Genomic DNA, 16,365 nt, shown 5'->3' with positions numbered 1-16,365 from the left:
TATTTTAAATCGAATAAAGCCTATTTTGATTGATTAAATGAGTTGGATTGTGAAAGTGAGTAAAACAACGCAATACAATGTGCTGTCTTGCATTACTTTGCATCAAGTTGGCTTTACATGGGTGGGGCATGTGTTTTGATGGATATCCCCATCTACAAAAAATTGTAGACAGAATTTGCTTCAAAAAACATGCGCATCCTAAGGCAGGTGTAACTAGAAGAAATATTTTCAATCCTCCTCCTTTTTATTCCTCTTTCAATGTATGCTACATTTTACAGAACAGATCCAAAAGGAAAATGCCTTAAAGGTTCGCTTTTGTACAGGAAAAGAACCAATTCCAGCACAAAAACTATACTGACAACAATGCAGACACCCTTGTTCTATAGAGCAAGGGAGCCTGCATTGGCGCTTGACTGCCAAAAGTGCACCAGTGCAGGGAGAGAGCAAAACTGCACCACTTCTTATAAAAATGGTACATTTCAGCTCTCTCCAGGTCATGCAACGCTACATTGAGTGAACTCTTTGTAAGTCATGGCCTTACGGTAAATCGATAGTCTCTTAGGATTCCGCATTATGAGCTATTAACTTGGAACCATATTTTTATTTGAAAACCTGTTTGACAAACATGGACAAATTAATCTACAGACAAAAAAAGATTATTCACCTATGATGTTTCAATTGGAGGGAAAGCTGTAAGCTAAGTTGAACATGGATCGGAAAAGGTTCAATTACATAAGCGTGTGTATATGTGGGGTTGCAAAGTGTATAGTGATAATACTTTTGTGTCTATGTTTAATTATTACTCATGGTGATGCTGCATGGGTGTGTGTGCGTTTTTGTGTGAGAGAGGGTATGTCAGTGTGTTTGAGCTTATTTGCATTTGTGTGGGTATTTAGTGGCTCTGTAAGTGTTCCTGGAGAGTGTGTTATGTACACCTTTGTATGTGTTTGTACATGCATGCTAAGTGTGCAGTGTAGTGTGTGGGTATGTGTATTTCTATGGTGTGTTTATGTTGTATGCACTGTTCAGTGCAAGTATGTCAATGGGGTAGGTTGTTTAGCTGCATGGGTACTGTATAGGTTGTGGTTCCCACTGTATATGTAGGGTATGTGTTTGGTGTACACAGTATGTAAAGTGTATATGTTTTGGTGTCTGTTCTGTTTAACCAGTGCTGTGTAAGCCTAATATTTTGTGAATGTTTGCATGTGCAAGCGTTTGTGTGCTTGTGTGTATGGGAATAGTGGTGCCTTTGTGTGTGTGCGTGTCAATGCAGTGTGTGTTGAGGTTTGTTGGAGTGGTCAAAATGTTTATGTTCATGGTGCATGTTTGTGAGTGTGTGAGTTTATATGCATACCTAGTGTGTGTGTCCTTTATGTTGTTTTCAGTGTTTAAAGTGTGTGTATTTAAAAGTTTCAATGTGTGTGTTATATGACCACTGCTGTGTTTTTGTGTTCTAGGAATAACATTTGTCTGAGTCTTTATCTGTGTGAGTGTGTTCTATGGTTGTCGATATCACTGCAACCATTGTAATGCTATCCCTGCAATCCTAAGTCCTTTTTAGTGTTTTGACTTGCTCCAAAAAGTTATTTTAAGCATAACCAGAACAATTTGGGACTGATTCACAAAGGCAAACTTACACTTTTGTGTGAGTTTACAATTTTTTGCAATTCACAAAGGAATATTGCCAGTATTATCTTTATGATTGTGGAATCTGTGCACCTGTGGCGGAGGCTCGACACATAAAAAGAAAGGCAGTCGTAAAGATACTACATAAAGATACTACTCGTAATATCAGGCACTAATTAACCATGAAATTACATGTAGATGTTCTATCAATCAGCCATGTCCAGGGGATGCAAGTTTGCAAGTGGCCTGTATTAACTAGTAAATGCATTTGTAATGGTCATAATGATATTTTCAATGTGTTGTATTGAAGGTGTAATGAAATATGCAAATGTTTGGAAGCCTATGTTTAAATAATTTTATTCAACATAACCATAACAATACACTAGATGAAAACAACATTGAAGAGAAAGCTGATACTCTAGCTAGGCAGAGTGGATACGCTGCTCATGACAGGAGGTGACGGCTCCGCTGACACATTTTGCTGACTGCTTAACCTCCACTCCACCTCATGAGATGCAATATAATGGTGCAGGATGACATATGCACAAATATAATTTTAGGATTTTTGTGGAATGGCGGTTTCCATTGTTTGAAGCCAAAAATGTGGACCATGGCACAAACATGACTTGTCAAGCATCCCAGAATACAACACTAAGTGCAGTTTAACTGTTTGACTCTAAAGGAGATGACGCACGGTGGAGACAAATGAACTGTAGTAAGGCTCATGTCTTATATTTCACTACTTGTAAGTTTCCTTGATACCAGACCACCTCAGCGTTTATTCAGCCTCAATAGATTTGAAGCCCTGTTGAGAATACTCCCAGATGAGGGTCCCCTCTGTATTACCTCATCTGAAGTTCCCTTCATTCGTGCACCGCCTGAGGAACTTCTCAATATTCCCTGACGTCAGGGTGCTTAATATTCCACTTCCTGATGGTCTTCTCGATACCCAATCACCTGAGGTTCTCAATATCCTGTTGCCTAAAGTTCCCTTCAACTCGCCAACTAATGGTCTTCCGTGCTCTTCTGAATGAAACCAACCATGGTTTTCTTCACTATCCCATCACCAAAGGATCTACCTAGAGATCTATTTTAGTTCTCTGTTCTCACCTGATAATTTCTTCAGTAACTCATTACATGAAGTGCTCTCATTATTCCATTTAAACCCTCTGCCAGCACTCGAGGTTCTCCTCAGGAGGCCACCACCTGATGGTCTCCTCAATCTACCAGTTGAGCCCCCTGTCATGGTTTGAGGTTCTCCTCTGTAATCAAGAATAGCTCTCCCACAGTGTCTAGTGTCTATCTGTCTGAGTTTCTAGCTGCCTAAGATGATTCTCAGAACTACACTCGAGCTCTACCACACTAGCAGAATACCTCAGTATCACAGCATCCTGAAAGGGTCCTTAGTTTTTGACTTGAGCTCTTTAAGGATGGTGCATGAGGAGGACTTTTAAAGACGAGAACTGTTGCAGCCAAGCCTCCACAGCACTCCATACACTGTCATTGTTAAATGGTCAATCAATACATTGTAGACAGGAAATTGATGCATTTTATTTATTTGAGGTGTGAATCCATTTATTGTGTCATGCCATAATTACATGGCGATTTTAAAATGAGTTGTTGCTGTTTTTCATGTGCTGATGTCCCTTTAAACATAGACTGGCACCCTAACAGAAGAAGGTCTGGACCTCTGGGGGCTGATTCCATCAAAGGGGCAAAGGTATGACTGGGAAATCATTATATTGACACCTGTATTCAAAGGGTACATATTTGTTCATGCAGATAATGGCGATGAGAACTGAATATGTGTTATCAATGTACACATTTAAAGGCAATATTGGCACAGCCCATCATGCTTTCAGGTGCAATACAAAGTTCAGGCTGATAAAGAAAAGTGGTCCAGAATACCACATCCATCCTTAACAATCTGGTATTCAGCAATCTTGACTAGTAAAACAGCTCCTTGTTGGCTCCTATATATCTCTATCCCTTAACAAAGTCATAGATTTGTAACAGTTTCCCAATTCAGCCTCTTTGTACATATACCTACTGCCCCCATCACCATTGACCCATCGGGCTGTCTGCTATGATATTAACTCACAGTGTCACAGCCAGGTTGTTTGTACAATGCATCTCAATCTGGTCTACGGGTTATACTCCTGTTGTCTATTCCCGTTTGTACAATGCATGCAGGGTCAGAAGCACACCAAGTGTACTGTAATTGTCCTTTCAAGCCTATACAGGCACATCATTATCTCTAAGATGTAGATTTGCAATGACTATTTAAAGGTTTTTTTAAATGCTGAATCCTAATATGTTCCTAAACCAAATTCACTGAAAAAGCTGTAAAGTTAAGTTAAGTTTGTTTCAGGTCAGAAAAAACAATGTTTCCAGACTCAAAGATTTGTTAGGATGTTGGGAGGGAAGCTCCAGGTTCCCCTTAGCCTTCCAAAACCTACAAAGTTGGGTTTATGTATTATAATGAGTCAAGAGTCCAGCACAATTGATAGCCAAAGGCATTTAATTTCCCTTACTTCAGGTTATTGAAGTTGGTCCAGTGAAACAGTAAAGCTGCAGGGATCTCAGTAAAGCTTGCACAGGTTCACTTTTTGTCATGTTGTAGGACCTTTTCAACTTCCAGTACACACATTTCAAGGAATAATGTTTTCCTGCAGGCAATGCTGCTTGTCCATTACAGTCCAATTTTATTTTTATTATTTATTTTACTTTATACGCTTATAAGGCGCGCAGCTACCCGAAAAGGGTTTCCGGGCACCGAGACACAGTACAAGATAAGTATAATGAAACGGAGCAAGCAGAATTTATTTCTCAAACAACCAGGTCTTGATGCTCCTCCTGAACCTGGCATAGTTCTCCTCCTTGCAGATGTGGGGAGGGAGTGCATTTTAGAGAGTGGGTCCTAGGTGTGAAAAGGACCTCCCTCCCATTCTTGCTAACTTAAACCTAGGTACACAGAAATTAGCTACTGATTGTGAACGCAGGTTTCGTTTGGGAAAGTAAGGGCGGGCTAATGCTTGAAGATATTTTGGTGCCATGCTGGCTTTGATCCTGAACATGTAGCTCAGGGCTTTGAACCTGATCCGGTTCTCAACCCTGAGCCAATGCAGGTCCCTCAGGTATTTTGATACGCTTGTGGTTTTAGGGATTTTGCTTAGTAGTCTGGCGGCTGAATTTTGTACCAGTTGCAGTCGCCTAATTACGGCCTGATTAGAACCAAGGTACAGGATGTTGCCGTAGTCAAGTCGAGAGGTTATGAGGGCATTGACTACGGTCTTTTGGGTAGTGGAGGGCAACATCCACAGGATTTTTCTTAGCTACTTCATGATCGTGAAACAAAGGCCGACGGCCTTGTTGGCCTGTTGTCTCATGGAGAGAGCATTATCGACAAGTACCCCCAGATTACGTACATAAGTGGCTGGTTGGGGGAGTTTTCCCAAGCCAGAAGGCCAATGTGCGGAGTTCCATAAGTCTTGGTTTTTTCCCAAGAGGAGGACCTCCGTTTTTTCTCCATTTAATTTCAGTTGGTTATTCGACATCCAGCTGAAAATATCGTGGAGACCTTGCTTAAGAGAAGAAGAACTGAGGCGTTGGATTCGGACAGTGAAAAGATGATCTGCATGCCTATGAACGAGAAGCAGTATTGTAATAAATAAAAATGCAACAAGGGAGTATGGGAGTCAGACACATTGAAATAAACTATACACTATTATTAAATTAATTCAAGTGCAATCATTAAGTAATTCTGCACTGCTTCCAAAAAGAACATGCTCTGCAACGTGTCTCATCTTGAAAGGAAATCCATCTCTTATTCATCCATGAAAATTACTTGTACTTGTCATACTATGATGTTTATTCAAAGCAGATTTAAAAAAAAGGAGTTATTAATAGGTACTTAACTAATATTAATCATTGACACTCAATGGTTTTACTTTTGCTATCATGTAAAGGAACTAACATAATCATTGTAATTGTAATAATATTTTCTTTGTTGTTAGACTGGCAGAGGCGTGTTTTAAATTTTATGTCCGAAATTTAAGAACATTATTACTATTAAGATATTTAAGATTTCGCATACGTTGTAAGAAAATATCTTCATTGCATTAGACTTTTTTTTAGAATATGTTGGAAAAGGAAAGCATAACTATTATTCTCAGATACATGATGGGAAATATTGATATTTGTATGAATAGAGTAACTGATTTAGTTTAGAGGCTGGTTTATTATTCTATTTTAAATAGTTTAATGTATTAATACTATGCAGAATATATTACATTTTCAGGTGAAACATCTCATCCAAAAAACATTTCCTAATTGTTCGATCAAGGTGGCTATGACTTTTAAATGTCAGGTGCTCTTGGAGAACCTTGAAATTGGAATGTCTTTGATTTTCAATAGGAGCGTTAAAAAAACTCTGATAAAATATTGATCCCATTGAAGTATTTGGATACCAGACTTTAAAAAAAATAAGATTATCAAAGACTGCCTTGCATTTGGTTTCATTTCTAGCAAACTCCCCTTCAGATCACGGGCTGGATGTTATAAATAGCAAGAATTTCAAGTGAATGTTTGCTCTTTGTTTCTTGCTTTTTTGCAATGGATGCAACATTGTTAAATCTCATGCCTCTGGCTTCTTTTTTGTCTCAGTTTTCAGACTGTTCACAGGTTCACTCATGCTGATGCATTACCCTGGAGTCCACTGTTAGCTGCCCTGGCCAGCTGCCACTCACTCATCTATCTGGATGGTAAACTGCAGGGAGATCCACTGGACCAGACCATGTTTGAAGGAACCAATTGGGTAATGCAGAATAATTAAATAATGGCTAGGAAAAATGTGGTAACAGTGTGATCATACATCTAACTATGACAAATACATGGGCAGAGTTTCTTTGATATTTATGAACCTCATGAAGGCAACCAATTGAGTAAGGATAAATCGTATTGCTTACATAGAGCAGGTAAAAGGTACAAATACAAAAAAAGTGTACTTCAATTTGTAAAGGTGTCATACAATTTTTGGAATTCAGATCAAACATGCCCATATTCAGATGGAACCTAGTCCTCTCTAGCATACCTCACTAACAGCCTGATTCATCATTGGGCCGTTTTGCGAGTCTGAAATAGCGATTCATAAGGAATCGCGATTCCAGACTCGCAAAACGGTATTCATGTAGGAATCGCAAAAAAAAATGCGATTCCTACACAAAAGGCCCATAGGAATGAATGGGGAGTATTCCTTATTTGCGATTAGCAATTTGCTAATCGCAAATAAGATAGCGATTTGAAGGGTGCCAGGGGTGTCCAAAGGACACCCTGTAGCACCCCTTAAATGCACATTTGAACAGGTGTTGCGCACACACATGTCCAAAGGACATGTGTGTGTGTAACATGCAAAAGAAAAAAATGCACTAAAGTGCTTTTTACTCTTTTTTCGCAATTTACCACCAAGTCAGACTTGGTGGTAAATTGTGACCAAATATTGCGATTTTGCAATTTCTAATTGGTTGATGATTTGCATTTAAGGAATCTCTATTAGAGATTCCTTAAATCCAATTCCTCGCAAATATGCGATTTCGGTAATAGCGATTTTTGCATTTGGGATAATGAATCCCAAATGCAAAAATCGCACTCGCAAAGGGCCAGATTCTCAGATTCTGGCCCTTTGCGAGTGCAATTACCTTTGATGAATCAGGCTGTAATTGATTAAGTGCAGGAAAAGAAGTGGAAAGATGTAGAAAAGTGGTATGTGGTTGCCGAGCACAACAAATGTTGGTTTGATGGTCCGTGCATGTTTGAAAGGGGAATCTTCCTCTTCCCTAAGGTTCAATAAGGGATGGGGCATATCCATAAGGAAATAACTTTCTCTGTGATGAGAAGAGAAGAGATCAGGATATATTGCAATAAAAATGCGTTGGTGCGCCTAGACAGAAAACCAGAGAATTGTAAGCAAGTAGACAATACACCATGCCCAGGGAGGGAAGGACACTTGTCAGTGATAAAAGCTGTTGGCAGTTTTGTAATTTGTCAATAATACTTTGTGCAGTGCCAAATGTTGGCATCGATTTGCATAGTAACATGTTTTTGTTTGCTGATAGTTGCACACATTGAAGTGCCACTGACTGCTTGTACTACTATATATAAATTCAAATACCCCTGACAAAAATATGCCTAGTAATCCTAGACTCACTTTTTGTGAACAGCAAAACAAACTCAATTTGAAACAAGCAATGACATTAACAACCTTACATTACGGTATGTTCGGTAGCTTGATAGATCTTGGAACTGCTTATCAAGAGTGCAATAGTTATATATATACAATTGGTTATGGAGTTACTTCTAACTATATATATATATATATATATATATATATATAAAAAATGATGTGAGGTTTACATTAGATTGCATATTTTTATAAACAAAAAAAATGTTTTTTTTGCACTTTATAATGTTTATTACATTTCCCCTGAATCGCTAAATTTAGTTTTTTGAAATAATGATGATGGTTAAAGTTTATTATTAACCATTGATGGGTGAGCAAGCAAAGGATTTATCCAGGAAGATTCTGAGCTTACCAGTCTGCTGTTGATATATACTCGATTCAGAAAAGGGGGTGGTGATGAACAGAGTGTCTGAATTAAGCAGACCACTCTTACCCAGTCCAAAGATAAATCATTTTTGGCCACTATAGGTGTGGCAGGGTATACTCAGACATGAGTCCCTTTCTCACTGCACCATCAGGATTCAAGCAAGCCGGGCCGAAGACGGCGGAAATGCCAGAAACCGGTCCCCGGTAGCTTGTCTCCTTTCTGGTGAAGAATTGGCTTGGTAGTTTAGTCTACCCTGTTCCCATGATGCACTGGGCCAGGGACAGACTGATTTGCATATAGCCAGGTTCTAAGCTGGGATGGTGCAGTGAGATAAATAACGGTGATGGATCAAGCCCTGATCTTTGGACTGGGTAAGAGTGGCCTGCTTAATTCAGACACTCTGTTCATCACCACCCCCTTTTCTGAATCATTTTAGGCCACTATAGGTGTGGCAGGGTACACTCAGACATGAGTCCCTTTCTCACTGCACCATCAGGATTCAAGCAAGCCGGGCCGAAGACGGCTGAAATGCCAGAAACCGGTCCCCGGTAGCTTGTCTCCTTTCTGGTGAAGAATTGGCTTGGTAGTTTAGTCTGCCCTGTTCCCATGATGCACTGGGCCAGGGACAGACTGATTTGCATATAGCCAGGTTCTGAGCTGGGATGGTGCAGTGAGATAAATAACGGTGATGGATCAATCCCTGATCTTTGGACTGGGTAAGAGTGGTCTGCTTAATTCAGACACTCTGTTCATCACCACCCCCTTTTCTGAATCATCGTTGATATATACTCAGCAATGAGCATTTAAGCCGTTATGTGAAAGCCTACACAGTTTAGAATCTTGAATTGTTTATCTTGCCACCGTTATTTTCACTACTGTTTTTGCATTCATGCACTTTATATATGACACCTTATAAAGAACTACTAGTTACTATGTCTATGAGCATGTGATCTTTGATGCCATTTGACTCAGGGGGCGTGTCTTTTGTACTCACAGCATATATAATAATTGTAAATTAAGTAACAACTTGCATGTGATCAAGGGCCCACGAGCCCCAAACGCGTCTTGCTGCTGCTGTTTTACCTGAGGCCAGATCCTGTGGTCCGTCTCCTTTCTATGCCTCACCGATCGTAGGGATTGGAGGTTACTTGGGGAGTATTTGTGTGTATATATATATATATATATCAGAACAAAGTCAAAGTTTCTATAGTAGTGTTTGGATTTCAAATGTTTTATGGTAGTTACCAAATGTTGCCTTTTCTTGACACATAATTTAGTCAAATTGTTCATCACAACCTTAAATTACGGTATGTTGGGTATCTTGATAGATCTTGGAACTGCTTTCCTAGAGTTCAATAGTCATATATATTTCTTGCTTATAATAAAACTTTTTTTCCTGCATACGGAGGTGTTTGGGTCGTTTGTGCCGACACGTCGTAAACAGTGGAGAGAATATATATATATATGAACAAAGTTAAAGTTTCTATAGTAGTGTTTGGATTTCATATGTTTTATAGTAGTTTTATATTGTTTTCAAGAAAAGGGGTACTAATAAGGGAACACCTGAGCTGGAACATTGTTAGGTGTTTTGGTAAATATTCATTGGTTACCAAATTTTGCCTTTTCTTGCCACAGAATTTAGTCATATTGTTCATCTTCCCTGTTTACGATTGATCGGGGAATGTGCATGACCTCACCACTTATTTTCTTGGCTTGGGAAGTCAGATAGCACAGATGCTCTGACTACATTTTTAGAAGCAAATATCTTCCTTGTCAAAGGAGTTTTGCTGCAATCGTATAGTCTGTACATTGCTGAGTCTCTTTTTTAATTTTTCCTAGACCATTGAGAACTGCACCTCTGATAAACACAAGGACTATCAATCCTCAAGCATGGTGATCAAACCAGGACCCAGAGCTGGAAAGGTATTCTGTTTTTTCCAAATTTGGATTTTGCTCCTCTCAGCACCCTCTGTGGAATGCAGTGGCTGACTCATCCAATCAGAATGCCTTGGCAGTGACTACTGATTTTTGTTCACTTTCAGCGGTTGGATTATTCCACAGTGTAGGCCTTTTATTGTGAGTGAGCATTGACAGTGTAGGCCTTACTGAAAGGCTGTGTGACCACTTCTTTATACCTTATGGGTGAAATCTGTACCATTGCAGACCAGTGCCATATTACTAAGACCAGAGATATCAGTCAGGTATGAATGTTAAGGGAAAAATTGACACAAGGAGTCGATCCGTTGTCACTGTCTCGATAGCTGTACTTATTACACTTTAAAAAAATCACATTTCACTGTCTTATCCATATTCAGAGTCCAGGCCTTTATCTTACCCCTTCTAGGTCAATCTAACTATTCTGCTGGAAGCAGGAGGAGCAAAGGTCTATCCACACAATAGCGCCATTAACAGTGCCTGGCCTAGTTTCGAATGGGTGGGAAGGTGATCTGCATGCGTTAATTAGCCCTTACCAATGCACCTGGCCTGGCAAGCCCAAGCCCACAGAAACAAAGTAAGAGGGCAAACCTCCAGTACCAAAGACAGAATGTGCTCCCCTTTGCAGCTTTGGTGGAAAGGGTTTTGAATCTGATAGCTGTGTCACTTGGGGGTTAGGCTCCGAGGGAAGGTCTTTCCATAGACTACTTGAAGCCACCCACTTTAAGTGTCCACAATGCTTTACAGGAGGTTGGGACAGATGTGACACCCTAAGATTAGGTAGAGGTGCCTATGTTCCAGAACACTCTACTGCTATTTAAAATCCCCTGCACAAGGGGGAGACACGTGATAAGAAAGACGCCTGGAGTTATGATACCACAATAATGGTCAGCTGGAAAAAGAAGACCCTGAACCTCTACAAGGATGGAATTTAGGCCTTTGACTTTTGCTGGTACACAGGATTAGGATGAGTCTCTCCAAGTCAGTGGCACTGGCCTCCTTATACCCCATGAGGAGCAATTGGGGAATGGACCTGCTAGGGAATGCTGGACAGTTTCCCTGAGACTTTCTTGGACTCACCCTTCCATAACGACAAATGTGAACTACAAATATCCAGCAGCCTGAAGAACCTGGAGAGTGTGGCAGTAAAGGTGATCTGCTTGCAGGCCATTGAGGAGCTGTGGAAAATGCTCTCCAAACAGATGAGAGCATCAGGAGCCCAGCCACAGGGTGGCTATGGCGAAGGTGGCAACAGAGATTATGTCCTCAACCATAGTACCCTTTAGAGGGCAGATGGCCAGAAGAAAAGGCTCCTGAAGCAAAAAGCTGGTCCCCAACAGCAAAACAACACCTTGTTTGTGTACGTTGGGCCAAGTGAGCTGGAGAAATCACACTCAAAATGTTGGTACCCTGGTGGAGACCAGGTGGAGAAAATAAAAGGCCAAGCCTCCTTGGGTCACCTCAACATTAATTTTCAGTTTTTTTGGGAAGGGTAACTGTGGGGCTCTCTCCAAACAATCCTTTGCTCCAGGGATCCCATCTGCCTGGGATAGGAGAAGCAAAGATGACTGTCAAACCTGTCTGGCCAGCTGGCTGCACTGCACTCCTCTCCACTGCCTCAGGGGGGCAGGAAGGCACAGCACTTCTGGAACCCTCCCACGGTCCACATGGGTAAGAGGGAGAATGCCAGTTCCCCCCTCTGGCACAGTAAGGTATTGGACACATGGGGTGCCGGCTAGACAGAAAATAAATGGACTCCAAGGGCTTTGCTAAAAGCCTCATTGAAGGGTAGGGGCACGCAGCCTAAAACAAATTGAGATGTGGCGTGAAGCCTCATAACAGCAAAAAAAACAGCCATGCAAAGGAACTAATGAAATAGTCACTGGCCTGATCAAGTGAGCTTTAAGATCACCCCATCAGGCTTTGCAAAGGTTTACACTTTTTATATTTCTTTCCTGGTTAGTGCAGCAGGAAGGGAGAGCACCACCACTGGGTTTAGATTGTTTTGGTTTGGGGCTGCAGGAAGTACAGGTGCTCCTCAGAACTTGGTCCTCAAAAGTTGTGCTTAGTCTCCCAGGGATTTCATTGATGCCCCAGGGAGAATAAGGGCCCTGGAGACATTTTCTGGCTACTAAAACTCACCTGGAACCTGCAGTTTTGTACACGGGCGGAGAGGCAGCACAGTAAAGGTCGAAGTAAGAGTCCAAGACTTTAATTTTTATTCAATGCTTTATTGACAATGCTGATAATTGATAATATAAGGTTTTAAAATCCAGTAATGTCATGGAATGTTGATATTATCTCCATTGATTCCAGTGATGCTGCAATGGAGGTTTATAACATGTTTTCTGCATTTACTAATATGGTGACACCCTGACAATCCCAGTAGTCCTACTTTAATAATGCAGACAACCGCTTATATTGTGGTATACTATCTAGTATAGGAAGGGGGATTATGATCCCAGGGCTTGCTGGGGGTGTGAACTGTTCAGAGCATATCACCATGGAATTTCCATTTACCCCATTGTAAATATTTGTAATTAGTGCATAGTATTTAGTAGAGTGTGCATAATAAAAGGCCTCATTACAATGGTGGTGGAACTGCCACTCTTAGGCCATCGGTGGCGGTTTTACCGCTATCGGACCCTGCAGGACTGCTGCTGCATTATGATTGGAGGGCAGATGTAGGGTGGGCAGAGACCGCGACCACAACGCATCCGACAGGCTCAAGGAGCCCGCCGGAATGTTGGAACTTTCTGCAGTCCCTGCATTGGTGGCGGTGCCTTTCCCGGCACCAGCGTAGGGATTACAATTTCCCTTTCTGCTGGCTGTTTCATGGAGGTCCCCTGCCCTGAGAAGGCTGGCAGAAAGTGGATAAGGAGCAGTGGCAGGGCTCCTGATTTCCGCTTAGAAGGTATTTAGATGCAGGAAGGGCTGAGCCTGCTGCGACATTCACTGTGCTTCTTGGGTAGCATTTTTTAATAAGTATACTTTTAACTTTAACTTTTTATGTGTAATCGTTTTATTTTTGGGCAGACGTGCACCAGATAGTTTGATTCATCTATATCGCAACTGTGTAATCCTTTACTTGCACCTTTGCATTTTATACTTGCCGTTTAACTTCCAGTTAAGGAATCTCCCTGCTCTCAATCACTGGTCTCCCCGCCCTGGTCCGACGCCTTCTCATCGTTGTGCGGAGGGCAGGGTAGACAAGAGGCAGGCAGCTCCGGTTTGGCGCGGAACTTCCGGAGGGGGCAGCGGTCTAGGGGCCGGCAGAGGAGACTCTTTAAAATCCCCATGCCTCTGCAGCCGAGCGCAGCGGCGAGCCAAAGGCAAGCCCGTCTGCGCCCGTCCGTGGCCGACCTGGGCTTGGGGCCATACCCCCTGGCATTTTTTCTCCAGGTATTAAATATAGCTCCCTGTCCTTACGCCTACTATGCCCTACTACGAGTAAGAATTGTATGCACAGTATAAATCCCAACTCCCAGGACCGACAATGTACATTTTGCACTTTTAATGCTGGGAAACTCATAGAAAGGAGAAGAAACCATTCCCAGCTGTCCCTATTTCTAATTAACTGTAGGTCGATGGTGAAACATAAGGTCAAGCTGCACGATCTCTTAATGGAAGAACAAACAGATGTTCTCTTTGTCACCGAGACCTGGCTTAATGAGGATTCGGCCCTGATATATTGGAAGCTGTTCCTGAAGGTTTCGGGATTACCAGAATTGATAGACCCACGGGTAGAGGAGGAGGTCTTGCTATTATATTTAAACACCTCCTACAGTGCTCCCTCGAATCAGTGGCTATAGAGGGTAGCCAAGCGGGCTCTTTTACTTTCAGATTGGCAAATAATTATGTCATCAGAGGCCTGCTACTCTATCGCCCTCCAGGACCTGATAAAGGGTTCTCTCAGAACCTCATTGAATATCTGGTGCAACCAGCACTGAAGTACGATAAATTGCTTGTATTAGGCGACCTTAATTTACATTTTGAGGATGCCCTTAATCAAGGGGCACAGGAGCTGCGTATGGAACTAGACACACTACAATTCTCACTACTATCAGACCGCCCTACTCATAAACAGGGACACTTATTGGATCCCATTTTTTCTAACTGGGACGCTGTAAAATCTAGACCCCCTTGCCCTGTTCCATGGTCTGATCACTTTGTGATACCTTTCAGGATACAGACCTCAGGACTTAAACAAACTAATGAAATTAAAAATAGGCGGTGGTGTAGGAGGTGGGCTGGTTTCTCACAGGAGGCATTCAATGCAGCCCTTCTTCAGGCGGGTCCACCGGATGGACAGGAGGTTGACCAAGTCTGTGCAGCTCTGGAGGGGCGCATTATGGCAGCCCTAGACCACTTGGCGCCTTGGACTAATAGGATGTCCATAAGGACAGCTAAATCTGCCCCGTGGTTTGGGAAAGAACTTAGGGAAATGAAAACCAAGTGTAAGCGTCTTGAAAGACGCTGGAGGAAGGACTTCTCGGGTGTTGTCAAGGAGGAGTATAAGAACCTTATTAGGGATTACCACTCACTGATAAGGAAGGCGAAATCCAACTACTTTCAGGAGAGGATTGAGTTAGCTGAAAACTCCACCAAAGAGCTGTTCAAGATTCAGGATGAATTCACCTCCCTGTCTTCTATTGCAGCTCGGATTATAGGCTCTGAGAAATCTTACAAATTGATTGAGGACTACTTCACTGCCAAGGTGGAGCAAATATATGCCTCCTTCCCTGTCTCAGCCCATGATAACCCGTGGAGAATGGAAGGCAGCGTGAATAATGCTATCTCTCAACAACTTTATGAATTTTTTGTGCCGAAGCCGGACATTATTAAACAGATAGCTGGGACCATTAAATCCGGGTCTCCCAGAGACCCTGGAACCCCTAAGGTGCTTAAAGGTAGCCTGGACCTGCTAGAGCCCCATATCAGACACCTCATTGACCTGTCCTTTAGGTCAGGAGTGGTCCCTACTAGGTGGAAGGAAGCAGTGGTACTTCCCTTACAGAAAAAGCCCCATATCGGTGCAGAAAAATTCGATAACCTTAGACCTATCTCCCTGCTGCCTTACTTTTCTAAAGTGGCAGAAACGATTGTAAACATTCAATTAACTGAGCACATAGGGAAAAACAACCTCTTACATTCCTCTCAGTCTGGTTTCCGCACCCTCCACTCCACTGAGTATGCCTTGTTATACTCCATCGATACCATACGGAGACACATAGATGATGGACAAACTGTGGCGCTTATCCTGTTGGATTTAAGCGCCACGTTTGACACGGTTGCTCACCACACACTCCTTCAGGCTTTGAGGAGTGCGGGTGTTACGGATAGAGCGCTCAAGTGGTTGGAATCTTTCCTAACTTAGCGCTCTTTCCAGGTCATGCAGGGGGAGTTCTACTCCAGAAACATCAAGATGAGGCAGGGGGTGCCCCAGGGCTCGACTCTGAGCCCTACCCTTTTCAATCTTTATATGGCCCCCCTTGCAGACATTGCTGACAAATATGGGGTCCTATGCTGACGACACCCAATTGTGGTCTCATTGACCCAAACCCCACCTGATGCCGACCTCAATTTCAGACTTTGCTTAGAAAATCTGGCTAGCTGGATGACAAGCAACTGTCTGAGGCTCAACCGCTCCAGGACGGAGGTATTGGTGTTTGGGAGGGCCCCTTCTGTCTGGTCTGCTACTTGGTGGCCCCAGACGCTGGGCCCCACTCCTACACCATGTGAACTTGCTAAAAATCTGGGAGTTTGGGTTGACAATCAATTGTCATTTAACTACCATACCCAACAGGTGGCAGGTGCCTGTTTTGGCATCATGCGCAATCTATGGAAAACCTTGGACATCCTCCTGAAGGACTGGGTTCTTTGGACCCAGCGGTGCCAGGGCACAACACCTGAAACCTTCGTGGGTAACCTGCTCCGGCGTACAAATCACAGAGACACGGGACACTTCCTTCGGCGTCAAAGAGTCAAGGTTTATTTACTGCAGGGAACACAGAAGTCACAAGAAGTACATCGAGTGTAGTTCGGGGAGACTGCTTCAAATTGTATTTGTGGATCGCTCCTTTTATACAGTTTCTACCCATAGGATAACATGATACACAATAGTTTACAACCTGGTTCCCACAAGTCGCTCTCAGAGGGGTCGCTTAGATCACTTTGAAACACACAAGATCCGGAACAT

At 42.4% G+C, this 16,365-nt stretch overlaps 1 protein-coding gene across 1 annotated transcript in view; it reads left to right on the top strand.

Annotated features, from left to right (window-relative positions):
• Window positions 1–16,365, top strand: part of LOC147684251 (putative cation-transporting ATPase 13A5) — a 256,436-nt gene that overhangs the window by 89,307 nt on the left and 150,764 nt on the right. The window contains exons 12-14 of the mRNA XM_086942616.1: window positions 3,285–3,346; window positions 6,292–6,442; window positions 10,071–10,154. Of these exons, the coding sequence (XP_086798742.1) occupies window positions 3,285–3,346; window positions 6,292–6,442; window positions 10,071–10,154 (297 nt within the window). The remainder of the gene's footprint in view (window positions 1–3,284; window positions 3,347–6,291; window positions 6,443–10,070; window positions 10,155–16,365) is intronic.

This window comes from Lissotriton vulgaris, chromosome 11 (assembly GCF_964263255.1).
Source record: "Lissotriton vulgaris chromosome 11, aLisVul1.2, whole genome shotgun sequence".
Lineage (NCBI taxonomy): Eukaryota > Metazoa > Chordata > Amphibia > Caudata > Salamandridae > Lissotriton > Lissotriton vulgaris.
Note: the sequence above shows the minus strand (reverse complement) of the source record. Positions and strands in the feature narration are given on the sequence as shown.